This window comes from Apis laboriosa, unplaced genomic scaffold (assembly GCF_014066325.1).
Source record: "Apis laboriosa isolate Shangri-la unplaced genomic scaffold, ASM1406632v1 scaffold68_cov148, whole genome shotgun sequence".
In the NCBI taxonomy this organism is placed as follows: domain Eukaryota; kingdom Metazoa; phylum Arthropoda; class Insecta; order Hymenoptera; family Apidae; genus Apis; species Apis laboriosa.
The window spans coordinates 2,820,045-2,838,136 of record NW_025224135.1 but is presented as its reverse complement, the minus strand read 5'-3'; the positions used below and the strand labels follow the sequence as shown (position 1 = coordinate 2,838,136).

Below are 18,092 nucleotides of genomic sequence, written 5' to 3'. Positions count from 1 at the left end.
CACGTGTGTGGAAATCTTCTAAGAGGAGGAAGTTTTAACAAGAAGTTCTGCCAACTTTTAAGGACGCGTGGGGAGAAGGGGAGGGGGGAAGGGAAGTGGGCGAGGAGAGGCTCGTTTAAAATATCTGGTTAAGTGCACTCAAAATGATAACAATGTTTTACCGAATTTTGCCAATTTTCGTTATCTTGCTTAATCTTATATTATTAACGATTTCATTCGGTGGGAAGAGAAACTTTATGATCATGATTTTTTTTTTAATATCGAATTTATTTCGAAATAGGATAGAGGAAGTAATTTTTATATTTATTTAATGAAATCTTATTGGTTAAGAATTATTTTAGATATTATTTTTATTGGATAGGGATTAAAAGGAAAAGTAACTTTTGTTACTTCAAATAAGATATTGAATTAAGTAATCGAAAATTAGTAAGATTACATCATATACTTTTCGATAAGTATGTGTCAATTTATGCATAAGAAAGGACTGTATGGAAATCTGTATTCTATAATTAAAATCGAAAGAAGATATCGTGCATAAAAATATAATATAATATTTATTTCAATCTTTTCATCATTATTGATAAAATGAAAGCATGGACATTATTCAATTACTATTTAAAAGTAATTAAATCACTATTTTTACGTAACATGATTTTAAATGTTACCTTAATTAATTTACCTTTATATTAATGCAAATTTCGTATTTGTTTTAAGTATAAAAATAAAAAATATATATATATATTTTAATTCGAGGATAACGCGAATTGAAAATTGAAACGTGCATTCATTGGTCGATCGTCGAAATTTCATTAAACCGCAAATGGGAGTGTCTCGAAGGATACAGTGGATAATGTGACGGTACAAACTATATTATAAACAGACGATCGGTATCGCGTTTGTCACCCGTTTATTGTTACCTACAATCGACAAATATACATGCGCGTGTAGAGCAACTCTGTACCAACCCGTCCTGTGCACCAAGGATAAGCCTGTGCAAATAGTGGCATTAATTGCCTACGCGTCGCCCTATTTGCATGCCATTATTCAGAATAATTGATGACTATTGGTGGACCTTATGCGCCGAAACTCATTACCATATTTAACGTACCGATCAGTTGCCCCTGTGCGTGTATCATCGATCGAAAATTTCTTTTGTCGATGGGTAAAAATGATCGTGTTTGAGCATAGTAATTTTTTTCTCGCGTGATGAATATTTTTTTCCTTCTTTTTTTTTTTTTTTTTTTCTTTTTTATTCCAAAATCTTGCTCGATCGTCTCGAGCAGCATTATTTAGACCAACGTTCTCATCGCGTGACTTGACGTTACATTAGTTCGTAATAATAACCACAACTCGGATTTTTATGATATGAAAATTTTAAAATCCATGTAAATAAATAAAACTGTGCACATTTGAACACGTGTTTCGAGCAAAAAAATTTCCATTAAAAATTTAACTTAAACGTTGTAATTTTTCTATTTACCTGCTATTTCTGAAAAATTATTTCTTTATATCGATCGAGAATATGTATCCAAAAACGCTAATTCGATTCGAGATTACTGCGTGAACTAGAAAAAAAAAAAAAAAAAATCGCAAGAAATTTAAGATTTCAGAAACAATAAACGTAAAATATCGAAAAACGAAGTAACGAGAAAACGAAAAGTTTGCCCGAAGTTTTGACGGAACGATTCGAAAGTGTAAATCGGAAATCCTATTGGCGAGGAGGGGGAAATGTTTTGGTGTTTCGTCGGTGAACGACGATAGCTATTTTCTACCTGCTTTCTGCATTCTGTGCAGTTTGCGTTGCAGGGATCACGTAGAACCGAGTAAATAGAGAGAAAGAGAGCAAAGGAGGGGGGGCGCACGGTGCGCAAACCATCGGATCCGGTCAATTGCCTTTACCATCTCATTTGACGGCCATTGTTTCACGCGTGATAGATTTCGTCCGTCCGTTCTTTCGCGCTTTTTCATTATCCATCTCTCTCTCTCTCTCTCTCTCTCTATAATTCCGTTGAAACGGCCATATTTAATCGGTGAGCAGTGTCGTCGTACATCGCGACGAAAATATATTTCGATTATTATTTGGATCTGGAAGTTATTTCGAGAACTTTGTTTTGACGTTTTCTTGGCTATTATTATATCTAATATTTCGATTTGGATCTTGTAAAATTTATCGTATGAAAGACGAGGAAAGAAATATATATATATATATATATATTAGGTTATACCACGTGAAATTTCATGTTTTTGTTGGTCGGAAGAAAAACAATATATCTTCGAAACTATAATCTTTATTCGATCGAAATTATTATTTATATTATTAGTTTTAGATATTGGGATTTTATTTGTAGGTTGAATTTCAAATTACAATTATACAATTATAGGTTAAATTAATTCGAGTTTCAACGATAATTTCATTTGAAATTAATTTATTATTTTTTTTTATCTTTTAGATTAACATTATTAATCGAGTTATTATTACTTTTTTAAAATTTAATAGTCAAAATAATATCAAATTTGTAATTTTCATCCAGTTCATCCTTTTATATTTAGTATTTTTTTATAAGAATATTGATTGAATTAAATCGAACTCCATTTGATTCAATCGAGGGTGAATCAGAATCACTTTCCGGATTTAATGTTGAATATTATAGAAGAATATTTTCGAAATGACATATTAAAAAAAATATGTATATATACAATTCCATTTAATCCAATAGAGAAGCCGAATAATAATATTGAGACAATCAGTATATATACAAAGTCTCAAATATATATTCGAGACTTTGAATTATCTTATAGAAAGAGGGGGGAGAAGGAAGAAAAGAGAAGAGAGAAAGAAGGAAAGGAAAAAGAAAGAAGAATTGGTCGTATGGTACAATCTAATATAAATCTAATATAATATCGTATAGACTCGATATCGAATTGTAATGACATATTAAAAAAAAAAAAACATTTCCATTGACTCGATAGAGAAGCGAACAATAATATCGAGACAATCATATATACAGCTATATATTCGAGACTTTGAATTATCTTATAGAAAGAGGGAGGGGAGGGGGGAAAGAAAGAGGAGAGAAAGAAGGAAAGGAAAAAGAAAGGAGAGTTGGGTACAATCTAATATAAATATAATATAAATATAATTTGTATAGACTCGATATCGAATTGCAATAACGTTAAAAAAAAAATATATATATATATATACAATTCCATTTAACTCGAATAGAAAAACGAGCAATAATATCGAGACAAAGTTTCGAATATATACTAATATATATCGAATATATATCATTATATATATTCGAGACTTTGAATTATCTTATAGAAAGAGAGGGGGGAGAGAAAGAAGGAAAGGAAAAAGAAAGGAGAATTGGTCGTAAAACAATCGTATCGCTTGACTCGGTTGGCGAGAGATAGGTAATGAAACGTGAACTCCGGCAGCCACTGAATAAATTGCAGATTTACGAGCGCGATGCACCCGGCAAAAATTTTTTTTAGATATTTACGCCCACCTATCTTCTACCGACCCATTTCGAGATCAATCGTGTGTCTCCAAGGATGGTCCCCGATATCAAAACTCTATATATCATATCCTCCCCCCCCCCTCCTCGCCACGAAGTCGAACGCTTGTCCACCACCTCCGAGGAACTCTTTCATCTAAAAAGGAGGAGAATTTATGAACTACGCTCGCTCGGTGTTCCGTGGCTATAAGCCGGCTATATAGTTGTCAAGCGTCCGCCCATTTTTCTTCTTCCGGAATAGAAGGAAAGCGATAGGAGAAAAAGTTAGTGGAAGCGAGGGGGGAAGTCTTTCTCCTTTTTTGGATCAATTTTTTTTTTTTTTTTTCAATTTTTTCACACGGTACACAGTTTTGTCATTTTGTGATTTTTTTTTTTTTTAAATAAGTAACGTGAAATTTTTGAATTCGACGAATCACGTCAAATCCAGAAACGTCGGAAATTTAATAATCATCCACTCGAATATGGTATATGGACGAGAAATGTTGGAATAATTCTTCGTCATTTTTTAAGTTGACATCCCAAATAATTTGAATTTCAAAAATATCGAGGCACGTTTTGTTCAAAATATCCGTAAGAAGGTAGAGAGTTGAATAAACGCAAAGCAAGATGTGCACGTTGAAAAGTCAGATTGTATATTAACGAACGTTAAAACACTGTATCGATTGTTAAATCGATGTTTTATCTTTTTTTTTTTTTTTTTGTAAGAAGCGTAAGAATAATTTTCTATTTATATCCATTCATGTCCTATTCAGCGTTTAAACCTTTCCTCCTACTCGAATATCTCGGAGGAAGAGAAAGGTTAAAGCAACGACCCGAGCTTCTTACGTAACACAATTTATAGGTTATTGCAAAAAAGAAGAGGATAGCGTTTATCGGGACAATTTTGAAAATTAATAAACGCGTATAATTGCAAATCGTCGTTAGATAAAAATTGCGATAAATTTCAACGAGAATTCTAATTCTCGAGTCATGAATAATCTTATCCTGCCCTCGCTTTTTCTTTTTACTCGATGAAGAAGATGAAAAAAAAAAATGGCATAACTATATAACTTGATATATATATATATCAAAGCACGATTTTTTATCTTCGCAATGATATAATAATACGAATGATAATTGACGCTACTCCGTCATGTGGAATATGAGGGAATATTTTTCAAGCACGAGAGATAAGAGCGTGACATGAAAATGAACGTAACATGACGAATTGCAAAAAGTGACTAAATATTTTCTAAAGATATGCAAAATTGTTCCCGTTATCGCGGTATATATATTTGGAGCTGAATAATGACATTCTATAATAAAACTCTAATTTCTAAATAGAAGAGAATGTCCTTTGCTCGAATAAAATATAATACATTTATATAGCATAAAATAAATAAGGAATTTTTTTGCTTAGTTTTTCGTTATAATAATCCTTAAAGTTGTACACCAATTTTCACTGAACGTTAAAAAGATTTTCACTTTCACATTTAAGATTTAAAGAATAACGATAAAAAAAAGAATATTCTTTTAAATATTAATCCTCATAGAAATTCGGAATAAGATTCTCGGAATAATTTCCCTGATAAATTTTCGAATCACTTTTGAATCTTTGGAAGGCAAAGCACGTGCCACGAGATTTTCAACTACGAGATTTTTTTTCTTCGAGCCACGATTTCTTTGACAGATTAATTAATTAATAGTCACCAATATGTCACTCAAAAATCATTTTTAAATCGCAACGAATAAATATAATTTTAAAGTATTCGAACACTTGTCGAACGTAGAAAGAAATTGTATAAACTACTATATAATACGAGAGGAAAGATAAATCGTCTGGATGCGCGAAACGAAGACAGCAAGCATTCGTCGATTCTTCTCGATTCTTCGTCGATTTCACGCTGGTCCAATTTCTCGATTCTTTCTCGTCTCAGACACCTCCACTGACCATTTCAATTCCAAGATCGCGATTCCTATTTTCACGTCGACGAGAGGACAGGTGACAGCCAATGTAAAATCGATTTTCTCGTCGTTATCCCGACTTGAAAAATTGACATATGATATATATATATCCCTTCCGTCCTCTTTGCAAGCGAGGGGAATTTTCTCTCTTTTTTCGAGAGAAGAGTTGTTACTTATTCTTTGAGTTGAAATTCGATCCGTTCGAAATAGTTATCATGAAAAATTCGAATCGCTTGCAAAAACTTTTGCAAAAATTCTAATCCCCCCCCCCCTGCGAGTGAATACGATATATTAGATATATGGAGGATGACACATCGAGAGCGAGACATCGTTTCAAACACGTTCGACTAGTTTCGACTAGTTTCGACGAGCACGCGATATCGCCGCGAAGAGAATAAAGAAACTGTTGGAAAACTGTTGCAATCGTATCGGTTGGCCGGCCATTACGCGCAAACTTTGAATCCCTCGATACCGATTGTTATAACCTTATAAACTGTCTCCTATCGAACTCTTCTTTCGATTTCCTCTCGAATTTCGTAGGCGACGTAGAAACGAGATAAAACTGACCAACTCGGTTAACGTTCCACATCACATTTACTGTCCACCTGGCAAAGGAGGAAGGAAGAGTTTCACGGATTCGATGAAAATACGCCAACCGTCCTTTTGTCGCATTCCACACTGAATATCTCCACATTGCAAACTGTAAATAAAGACTTGACCAACCGACGATAATAAAGACCTGGCACGAAGCGAGTTCTTATCGCTACCGCTAGGGAAAGTTCTTAGCGTCCTTTGCGTCAACGAATTATTCCAATATAATAAGTTTCCTTCTGGTTCTTCCGACGAATTCGAAATCGAGATCTTTCTTAATTTTTGATTGGAAATGGACTATGACAAAAAGACTTGATTGGAAAATTTTTTTTTCTCTTGAAAATTATTATTTTTTCATTCGGCGGAGTAACGAAATTCATTAAATTTTATTTCGAAGATAAAGCATAGAAACGTATTTACCATGCGCGTACAAGGTAAGTGAGAAAAGCCATAAAAGCAGATATGTACGTGGTCTCTTACCGTGTCTTGCAAAAATAAACTTAGAAATAAGGGAATTGCAATTTTCTAAAGACACTTCACTAGCTTCAAAGAACTTCACCTTCGACATTTATTACAATCAACTAAAACATCTACTGGTTTAAAATGTATTTGGACGAGAAACAAAAAAAAAATTGTATAATGATCGATTTAGATTTATTATCACTTTGTTCGTAGCTAGATCGTGTGTACGGGAATGAAAAATCTATTTAAAGTGGAAGCACTTTAGGTGTTTAAAATTTACAAGGAAGAAGATGTGTTGTAATATCTATGAAAATCGTTTAAGTGTAACATAAAAAAATCCTTCACTGGATCCTTTTCGTTCGATTATGATCTAGAGGGGGAAAAAAAGGAATAAAGTGCGCGAAAACTCGATCGATTCGAAAGGTAGAGTCGATACACGCGAGTCAGCTCTCTCTCTCAAAAGAGGAGATTTCGCATACGGCAAACAGCGGAACGGTCAATCAGCCGCCATTCAACGACCATAATAAAATAACATAGGAGGCAAAGCTAGGACTTTTTTGAGAGCAATCATGTCCAACGTTACACGCGCCCACGATTTAGTTAACTGAATGACTATTGAATGACTTTTAACGAACAATGGGGCAGAGTAGTGGGGGGAAATCCTTCTCCAAAGCAACGACTCTCTCTCACTGTCGATGCATTGTCGAAACCGGGATCATCGGGGGAGGGAGGCCACGTTCGAGCGAATTCAGAAATGCTGGGCCGATTACCACCGCAATTACCAAACAATCGCATCCCGCGATTCTGAATTGGAAAATTCTCTCTCTCTCTCGAGAGAGAGGGGGAGAGATTGTTTGGAAACAAGCGGCTCCCAACGTTTGTAAGAGGAGATGTAAAAGTGTCTTTTTTTTTTCTTTTTTTTTTCTTCTCGAGAGATCGTTGTCATTTTTAGTTAAATGAGCGTCGTCGAGAGATGTTTTGGATTTTTTAGAAGGTAACGCGGAAGTTTCTCGAAAAGAAGTATTTTTTAAAAGGTCGTCGCTGTCATTTTTGTTGGCAAGAGTAGGGAAGTGTTTTTTAAAAGGTAGCGATGTGTGTTTTTAGAGAGTCGTAATCTATTTTTTTTTTTTTTTTTTTTACAGAATGACGCGTATATACTGTTTTTACGAAGTCATGAAACGACTTTTTTTTAAAAGTGATTTTTTTTTTCACGGAGTCGCTTTTTTTTTTATTGATAAAAATCACAAAGCGTTTCTTTCTCTGAAAGATCAAGGCTTTTTTTTTAGACTTCGTGTCGTTATTTTTCGATCGACGCGAAAGATGAAAAATGGAAGCAACACGTGGAAGGAAACGTGGGGACACTACGAATAGTGAAAGATGTGCAAAAAGCCTATTGAAGGGAGGAGTTAAGAGAGAAACGAAGGAAAACGAGCATAAATAAACGACTCTGTACACGCGTTGTTGAAAGAGTAATATGTGGGATTGCACGGTGGAAATGCGAATAAAAAGACAAAAAAAAAAAAAAAAAAAAGAAAAAGGAGAGGAATGGGAAAAAATGTTTCAAGGGAGAGTAGAATAGGTGTGGCATGCCCGGTGGTGCTTCTCTATTTTTCCTTTGAAACGCGGCCGGAAGTATGTGTGTATATATGCGTACGTGTATATGCACGTATATTTCGGAAGTATATTCTTGGCGAGAACGGAGGGAGCATAGAAATGGCAGAAAAACTTGCTCCATTTAACTGCAACTTTCACGGTGTTCGGATTCATATGAAAATTAGGTCCCGTTACAGTTGCCGGTTACGAGAAAAAGTGTACATACTATATACTATATGATAAAGATTTCATTTCGTTGACAAAAAGCCAAACAGAGTGAAGTAAATCAATTTTCGAGCCATGAATTTTCTTCCCTAAATATTTTTTTCTAATCTATGATAATCAATGGTGGTTATATTTAAACGAATATAATAAATTCTACGATTTGTCACGATAACTTAAAAATTGTACAAAGCGAATCAGAATCACTTGGTGTATATTCAATAATCTTGAGAGAGTTGCTTTACGACATTATCGTTTAATGGTAAAGTGGAAAAATACGACATAACATCCTCGCGTGGTAATTTCGATAAATTCAATTTATCATTCAGACAAATGTTTATCGAGAGATGCGAAAGAGAGAAATGTACAAAGAGAAAGATTGTTCGAAGATAAATCTTCATTTCGTATGGTAAACTTTTCTTTGGTAAACCAGAGAAGCATTTCTTCCCCAGGCCAGCTTCTTTGTTTCTCGAGTAGATGGGAAGGTATTCTCTCTTTCTCTTTCCAAAGTCCGTACAATGTAGATTAAAGTCGCGTAAAGCATTTTTTCCACTAGATGTACGGCCACTTTGATTTTGATAAGTTACGCAGAAAGCGGACGAGAGTTTTCATGTTGGCCCCACGAGACGGTAACAAAGCGATACAACGACCAACTCTATAATCACGGGGCATTACTCTTATTATCTCCACTTGCTGCAACAAAGGCAAATTAAGCCGTAAAACTCTCGAGTAAAATACAAGTCTCTTGTAAATTATGTTCGTCTCGTGCTTTCCCTGTTACCCTTATTAATTACGTAGGCATCGATAACTTCTCTTGTTCTTTATAATTTCCACTATATTTTCTTCATAAAATTCTCCGAAAAAAAAAAAAAAAAAGAAATATCTACAGTACCGACAGCTTCTCTCGGTTAAAAGAAATTCGAAATAGTTAACGACATCGATGAAGATTTTTATTTTTATGAATAAATAAAAACCATGAAACAATTTGAAAATTGTCCCGACAAAACTTTATTCTACGCTAAATTAATATTTTTATATCGATCTAAGGATTAAATTATGTAATACGATATGAATAAATGATAAGTATGAAACTGAGAAACGCAATATAAATAAAAAGAATAGACATAAAGAGAGTAATAGACTCGGATGACACGGATGAAATAAGCGGTTTAAGTTATATTGAAATTCTTAATATAATAAATTCTGCAATCCTTTTCGACTCGCCCCAATACATTTATCTTTGCGCGCAAACTCGTTTCAACATTATTTCCTTTTTTTCTATCCAGTTTATCATTTAAACGTATTAATGTTTAATTTTACATTTTTTGAAACTTTACTATGACGAGAATTTATAGGTCATATTTCGATGCTTCAAAATTTGTTAATGATGTCGAAGAACGAACATATATAAAGAATATAAAGAAAATATTTACACATACCATAAAATCTTAGAAATAATAAAAATTGGGCGGTGAATCGAGTTTAAAAAGTGATACGAAAGAATGTTTCAAAGAAAGGATCTCGATTGAACGGTCGATAATTAGGAAAATTATTCAATAAGGAAGTAAGGAAGAAATTAAGATGGGAACAATCAAGAAATTCGAAGAACGATAATTCCATTAGTTTTACATTAGTGAACAAAGTTTAAATGGGCGAATGTCGTATTCGGTTCAACGATTTGCTTTCTATACCGTTCGAATTTCGATGTAATCCAGAGTGTTTGACCACGCGCTCGTCCAACCATTCGCCATTACCTTGAACGGCACACAGTGACAAACTTTGGTCGTTACCGGTAGTTCGTTCTCACGTTTGGGCTCTTTCTATCCTAGCGTACCTTATTATCTACAGAGTTTCGCTTCGTTTTCGTTATTGCCTACGTCACTCATACCGTTTATCATTTCCGTTTTCAATGTTTAACTAATTTCAATATATTTTATTCGCAAAAATTTATGTAATAATCATGGTAAACGAAACTGATAATCGAATTAATAGTTAGTAAATAACTGTAATATGGTATAGCCGAACGAGGATTTAGATTTAACATTTAAATTTTCAGGTTTAAATAGGTTAAAATACAAATAAAAATTAACATAATTAACGCTTTGCTTCGTGATATTTGTTATGTGAAGATGCGAAGAAAGAAAAAAAGAAAGAAAATTAAATGTCATAATTTTCGTTGACTCGCATATATATATATATTCTATCTCGAAAAATTCAATGTCATCAAAATGCAACGATAAAAGTTCCATATAATTTATTATTGGGTCAAAAAAAGACGTATCTTAACACACGTGTCCCGATAGATGGCAATCGTATCGTGTTACTCTCAAATAAAAATGTGATATCATTAAAATCTAGAACTTCGCGAAACATGACAAAAATTATTTTAATCATGCCACGTTTGGAAGAAAATAAAATATCCTAGAGATAAAAAAACATAGTTAAAAATTATAATTAAAAAGTATAATATTTCCGTATAAAATTCCGTTTTTCTTCTAAAAATTATTAACAAAGATATTTCGATATCATTTGTATTACATATATTGCATTCGCTTGATTAATAACCTCTCAAACGAAATGGGAAAAACGATTATTTTATTTCCTTTAAAAATATATCCAGTAAATAATATTTTGACAAAGATAAATTGACTAAATTCGTGATGACGTTATAAAAAAGATAGGAATTAGTATATAAACCGCTGAAACAGTTTGACAGTAAATAGAGATTCAGATCGAACCAAGCTTTCTAGAAGCAAATTCTAAACAACACTCAAATCAAAATGAGCAAAATCATTGCTGTCGTCGTCCTAGCTGCCTTCTGCGTAGCCATGGTAAATATTCATATTTTATTCCATCGCTTTACATTAATTTTAAATATTTTACACGTAAAAAATATTTTTATTAATCCATTATTTAAATTAATATATATTCTTATACGTTTCGTACTATTTCATTATTTCCTTCTCTTTATGCTACTCTGTTGCTGTTCTCTTCAAACTCTCTGTTGCGAGAGTCGTCTCATTATACGTTCATGACTTTCTTTCGACCAATTAGTTGGCTCGTGTCTCTTGAGAGCTGCCTCTAGTTTCCCCTAGTGTTTAAACTAGACGAATCCTACCGGTTATCGAAAGTTTTTATTTATACACTTGAGTTCCACACGAGTTCTTATATTCATATAATTTACTTTGCTTTATTCAGACTTATTCAGATCTTATCTACTATTTCATTTCAATAATATTCCATATTCCTGAGAACATATTGTTCCATATTTTTCTTTGATCATTTTTAAATTTTCGATTCACGTTCACGTGATATTTGATGGGAAGAAAAATTATATTTGTTCGAATATCACAATTCCAATTTTTCCTCTCTCCTTCTCCTCATTGATCTGTCTTTGAATCTAACGAAATTTTTTTTAATTAAAACAGTTGGTCAGCGATGTGTCCGCCAAAACATCGATCAGTGTCAAAGGCGAGTCAAGCGTAGATGTAAGTATGATTTGAATACGATTTCTTTTAAATACGAATTTTTCAAAAAAAATCAATAAAATTACCTGATCTATTCTTAGGTCGTTTCCCAAATCAACAATTTGGTTTCATCTATCGTAGCTGGTGCCAACGTGTCAGCAGCACTTCTAGCTCAAACTTTAGTTAATATCCTCCAAATTCTTATTGACGCCAATGTTTTTGCTTAATTTATATATTCTTTAGCTTTGTATTGCGCGCATACAACGCATTCGAATAAAATAAGTAATAAAATGCAAATCGTACACTATCTTATTCTTTTGCTTATCTTGAAAATCTTCCCTCACAATTAACGCGCAATTACGTTTCTTTTTATCCCCGATAATTATTGTAATTAATTCTGTTAACAAAAATATATAACATTATATAACATTTTAAAGATTAATAAAAATCATACGATGTAAACATTTAAACATTTCTTCATTTCTTCAAACATTTCTTCATAAAACACTTGCAACATTCATTTATATCGAAAAACGTTACGTTATTCGAAACATGATTTCATTTCTAAATTTTGAAACTTTTGTTACTTCGTTCTATTACTCGAAAGCTCGTTTAACACAACTTTTTTAATGACACATTAAAATTCTTAAATATTTCTTCACGTCGATTTCAACTTTTGCGAGTTGAAAATAAAAGAGAAAAAAACGAAAGGAAGGAATCAAATGGTCAAGAAGAGAAATAAAAATTCGCCTGAATAATGAGTAATTCCGAATAACGAGCGTTCGTGCACAGGCCGAAGAGAAGCGAGAAAGAGGATGGCGGAAAGTAGTCTGCCATTCGTCAGTTGCTCTTTTGTATTCAGTAGTCGGTATTCAGTGGCGAGACGATGGCTGCCGTGTTTGGCCAGAATTTTGACGTTGATGACGAGGGATGATAGATGCGTCCTGCATCCATTAGGAATAGTTGGATCCATGAGATCGAGAACGGCACGTGATATCGTTCCCCGTATATCGAGGATACGTTTACATATCCTCTTTCTCCGCCTTTGAAATCGTACAATAGAACTTGTTAAAAATTCCACGTTTACATGTTACATTACCTCGTTCGTGCTATAATATCCACTTCAGTTTAGCTGCTTTTTCTTTTCTTTTCTTTTTTTTTTTTTTTTACGATTACGATGTGTATCGTGAAGAATACTTATTATTTATTATTTTTCGATCACTTTCTTCCATCTTTCGAAAGGAAATTGTTCGAATATTTTGATAAAAAAAATGGCTTGACGACGTAATCAAATCATTTCTTGCAATCCTTTCACAATCAAAACGATCTCGATCTCTCCTTTCGAGTTCATCATTCTCGAGAATCAATTGACACTTGTGTTGTTGCATCGATACCCTGAAGATAAAGAAACAAATAATATATCGTTTTTCCATAACTCATCAAATGGAATGTTATAAGCTAGAATTAAACGTAAATTAAATTGTATATTTAACATATAAAAATGTATATATATATATATATATATATATATATATATGCTCTCTAATAAAATCGTGTATTTCTTATTTTTTAAACACCCAGTAGTTAACGAGTTGGATCATGTTCCACGTAATTGATGCAATTCATATTCATAGGCAGGAATCAGAAGCGGGGAGGGAGAATGGCCCAGCAATGAATCCGAACATCGGAAGTAGCGTCATCTTATGGTGAATACGCAAACCGAGCAGAAAGGGACGATAATTTCAGAACGAAAGTAAAAAAAAAAGAAAAAAAAAAGAAGACAGTGCGTTATTACGTGTCTACAATATCCACTCGCTGGTAAATATGAATGACTTTAATATTCCGTAAGCACGAAAGCACCACTTTTTAAAGTTCATGCATAACCTGAACGTGACCAGGAAATATTACAAAATCCTACGAAAAGCTCTTACTAACAGGAGCTATATAAAATAAAAAAAAAAAAAAAATAAAAGATCGCATATGCAATTTTTGTCATCTCACGAAATTTATACTTTTTTTTTTTTTTTGATACGTGCAATTTCTTTTATTTATTTACATATCGAAGAGATGACAATGATATGAAAGTTCGATTTATTTATAATTAATTTATAATATTGACATACGTAAAAAGCAAATAAATATATGGCAAAAGGAAAGATCATTCGAAATTAGTTTTAACATTTAAAAGTTCTAGAGAGGAATGAAAATTGTTGATTTAATGAATAAGTAAGGTTATGAGAACAGAATTGGAAAAATGTATTTTCATCTGGAAAAGGTTGTAAATTCGTATCGATATTCCCGTTCGAAATGATCAAGACACGTTGTAGATCTTTGAATTCTATTTACGTACAAATTATGTAGATAGAATAACGATCTCAAAATTAAATTTTTAATCGAACGAAGAGATACGTGGATAATGAGTTCCGCACTATGCAAAAAATTAATAAAAAATGCCACGTACATATTCTTATACTTGTGATGAGAATATTGTATATAACGTGGTATATGTATATATATAGTGTCCACTTGCTAGAATTTTTTACATTAAACTTGAACACGAAACTTGCACGATATACTTTCAGCGATCTCGACGACCTGAGCTTTAATAATTGACTAATTTAAATTTTTAACTTATATTAACTATCGTTTTACATAATCTAATCTAATCTATTCAATACAATTAATACTATATTTAAAAAAAATCAATATAATCTTTAATCTTTTCGAATTATTCATTTCATATTCTGATATAATAAAAGAGAAAACGAATAATACATTTAATATCAATTAAAATATTAAAAATCATATTTAAAATATTATATAAAAAAAATTAGAAAAAATATTTTAAAAGAAAAAATTATTATATGATTGTAATTATCGTTCTATATAATTACAATTATTTAAATTATTTACATAACCATAATTATTTAAATTATTCACTTAACCACAATTGAAAACAAAAATGAATTCCAACGATTTGTTAAAAGAGCGTATCATTTAATTAGAAACAGTGTCGCAGCTGGTAACGCGACACGAAACACGAATCGCAGCCGCTGGAAACCGTCCACGCGTATTTATACATTTAATAGAAGCCTGACCAGTGAACTCCACCTTAATTCAAACTAATTTACATTTCACATGTTCACCGAAGCGAAGCACGCTTAGCGCTCCCATTTATCTTGGTTGAATTTAATTTCACCCTGGCAAAATAAAGTACCGACTTATTCTTATAAATGTTATCGACTTATACAGTCTTGTCTTGTTTTTATAATTTGTTAGATATTAAGATATTTATTTATTTGTATCTTGTCTATTCTTCTCCTTATTTATTAATCTCTAAATATAATTATTTATATTTATGTTTTTTGATTGATATAAAATTATAACGTATCAATGTAAATGTAGGCACATCTTTGAAAGATCGATTTTCATACTGAAACAAGATAATTAAATTATTGATTCCTGATTAGTGATTATTGAGTAAAAACGATGAGTTAAGCAAAAAAGCAAAGTTGCGTCTAAAAATAGTTCTGCTGGATTAAGTAAAGATATATCATGTGATCAGATTTTTATTAAAATCAAATGTTACATCATTAGAATAAACAAAATCACATCATAAACAAAAAAACACATCATAAACAAAAAAAATGTAAATTATGTAAATTAATATCGACTACTAATTGATCGACCCACTAATTGACTTTAACTAATAATTAACTAATAATTGCGATAAAGCGCCGAATAATGCGTCATATAAGACTCCTAAGCAAAATTGTTAGACGAGCACGCTATTCCCTCTATCATTAAGTGACTCTGATAGATTATTTTACCCCCACTGCTAACTTAAATAGAAATACATTAGTGACCAGATTTCTTTTTATAGCTAACGTTGCGTCATGTCATTAAAACACATATTGAATAAACAAAAAATTAAATTATTATTGACTACTGACTCATCATTAATTAACTAATTGATATTAATCATTATAAAACACGGAATGACGCGCCAGGTAAAAAAGTTCCAAACAAAATTGCCAAACCAGCACGGTACTCCCTCTATCGTTAAAAGTGACTCTAAAAATATATCACGTGACGAGACTTCCATCAAAACCATGTATCATATCATATAATGAACACATAATGAAACAAACAAAAATTAAGTTGTTGTTCTGTTCGTTTCATTGATCATTATATAATGCATCGAATAGTGTGTTAAACAAAAAAGTTCCAAAGAAAGTTATCACACCAGACATTATTATCCCCTCTACCATTAAAAATGACTATTATTATTTTGTTTTAACTGCTGAGTAAGCAGAAGTATATCAGACTTCCATCAAAGCCAAACGTCGCACATCGTATCACATATATTGGAACACATATTAGCAAACAAAAATTAAGTAAGTTACAATTGACTATTAACTGATCATTGATCAATCACTAATTGACTTTAACTGATAATATAAATTGAACAATTTACAAGGTAAAACTTATCAAACCAGATATTATTATCCCGTTGCGCGTAACATTGTTAAATGAGCACGGTACGTCTTCTACTATTAAAAGTGATTCGTTATATTATTTGCTAAAATAACCTCACTGCTGAATTAGGAAAGATACATCACGTGACCGGGTTTCCGTCAAAACTAAACATCATATCACGTGACTCAGTGGTATATGAAAATAATGTGACGTAATATATTCTCCCTATAGAAATTCGCCATTTTAGCGATAGAAGAGGTAGAGTATCGTACTTGCCGACAATTCTCGCATGATAGTATTCTCACGGTAGTATTCTCTTCTCTTTCTGTTCTCTCATAAACAGTAGAATCTCGAAAATGTGTCGAGGAAAAGAAAAATTAAAAACATTCATAAAAAAACATTAAACATAACATTTTTAATAAACTCAAATATTATTTTTGCCATTTTATTTCTGTACTCGATAATCTTTTTTCGTTATAAATTCCTTGTAAATGATTGGATATCAATGATATACGTAATTATAATTATAAATTAATTTATCAAATGAGCTTGTGCTGAAATAAAATCTATTCTCTAAAAGATTTCCAAAGTATAAAAATAATATCACTGCATTAAAACGAACAAAGATTGTCTAAATAGCTACGTTTAAATGCAAACAGTAAATCACAACAGGCGTTGAATATCCCGTTGAAACACCGAGACACCGTTTGATTAACATTTTCATCGCATCTCGAAAGTTTAGAGTTCTTAGAAAATTCGAAATTACAAATTTTCATTAAAAAGTTTCGGTACCGATTTGCATAACTACACCACTTCACGATGTTCCATACACCGCGAGATTAAACTTGCGATCTCCTTGACATTTAATTAATACATTTAATCTAATAAAAATAGATGAGGATATTTAACAAGATATTTAAAAATCTTTAATCCAAATCTTAAATCCTTACTTGATATGAAAATCAAAAAAGTAGGAAAAATAATTTATGTCTAAAATTATTATATAATATAACTTTCTTGATGCGAATAATTTTATGATTAACATATATGGATGATGTTAAGGTGATTCCTCGATATTTTTAAGAATGATTTTTATTGAACGCACGTTCGACGATTCTTCAGCTCTTGAGAACAAGTAATTTCGAAGGGATTTTACCGTCTAGTTCGCACCGCTATTTCCGAATGGGATTGAATAGCACCGCCTTGACAAACTGTCCTCACGGCCTTGTTTTCCAATTTATCCGTGATCCACCGCTCAGACGACCGACCACGATACTTCTTTTCTCTGTAACAGATCGTTACATTAAATCTATCGAAAAATTCTTGATAAGAGTTTACCGTTGTTCATCGATTTTTTACACGGGATATAATTCTCCGTATTTCGGTAAATGAAAACACGAAAAAAACGATATTAATGAAAAAAGCAAAAATGAAAAAAAAAAAAAAATAAATAATTGTTTCGAATAATTATTCAACTTATCTTAAGAAAAACCAATGAAACGGTTACGAAAACGATTCTTATATGTAAATAATTATCAAAAAATATAAATAAGACAAAATTGTTTGTTTAACGAAGAAATATTAAGATAATATAATTTTTTTTTTTTTGTTAAAATAGATATATAGCATAATTTTCTTTTAAAAACTTTTTTTCTTTGAATAATATGCAAATTTTCTTTTTGAATTTTAAATCACAATTTTTTTACATTGTTTTAAACGAACATTCATAAAATATAAATGTACGAGTAAAGTTATATAATTTATGATCGAACCATTAATATTAGAATAGATAAAGGAAATATCATATATTGGTATA

The 18,092-nt window shown here is 31.8% G+C and overlaps 2 protein-coding genes and 1 long non-coding RNA gene across 5 annotated transcripts in view; 2 read left to right on the top strand and 1 right to left on the bottom strand.

Moving 5' to 3' along the window:
• Positions 1–18,092, top strand: part of LOC122718884 (lysosomal acid glucosylceramidase-like) — a 32,337-nt gene that overhangs the window by 9,554 nt on the left and 4,691 nt on the right. The window contains exon 1 of one of the 3 annotated variants that reach the window (XM_043944259.1): positions 13,415–13,615. The exons of 1 other annotated variant lie outside the window; for it this stretch is intronic. The gene's annotated coding sequence lies outside the window, so the exon portion shown is untranslated. Of the gene's footprint in view, positions 1–13,414; positions 13,616–14,706; positions 16,195–18,092 lie in introns of those variants that run through there. One more of the 3 variants, XM_043944261.1, reaches the window with a different exon arrangement.
• Positions 11,027–12,104, top strand: LOC122718885 (apisimin). Its single transcript, XM_043944265.1, has 3 exons — positions 11,027–11,161; positions 11,759–11,818; positions 11,899–12,104. The coding sequence occupies exons 1-3, from the start codon at positions 11,111–11,113 to the stop codon at positions 12,022–12,024; spliced, it is 237 nt and encodes a 78-aa protein (XP_043800200.1). The 5' UTR covers positions 11,027–11,110; the 3' UTR covers positions 12,025–12,104.
• On the bottom strand, positions 11,924–17,839 carry LOC122718886. Its single transcript, XR_006347470.1, has 2 exons — positions 16,204–17,839; positions 11,924–13,192 (listed from the first exon to the last, which is right to left on the bottom strand). It is a non-coding gene; the product is annotated as an uncharacterized LOC122718886 (long non-coding RNA).

What these genes read in the sequence shown, in the direction of transcription:
- LOC122718885 (XM_043944265.1), top strand. Translation starts at nt 11,111, where the DNA reads ATGAGCAAAATCATTGCTGTCGTCGTCCTAGCTGCCTTCTGCGTAGCC. An exon ending in CTGCCTTCTGCGTAGCCATG is followed by an intron (nt 11,162 to 11,758) that starts GTAAATATTCAT and finishes TAATTAAAACAG; the next exon opens with TTGGTCAGCGATGTGTCCGC. An exon ending in AAGGCGAGTCAAGCGTAGAT is followed by an intron (nt 11,819 to 11,898) that starts GTAAGTATGATT and finishes ATCTATTCTTAG; the next exon opens with GTCGTTTCCCAAATCAACAA.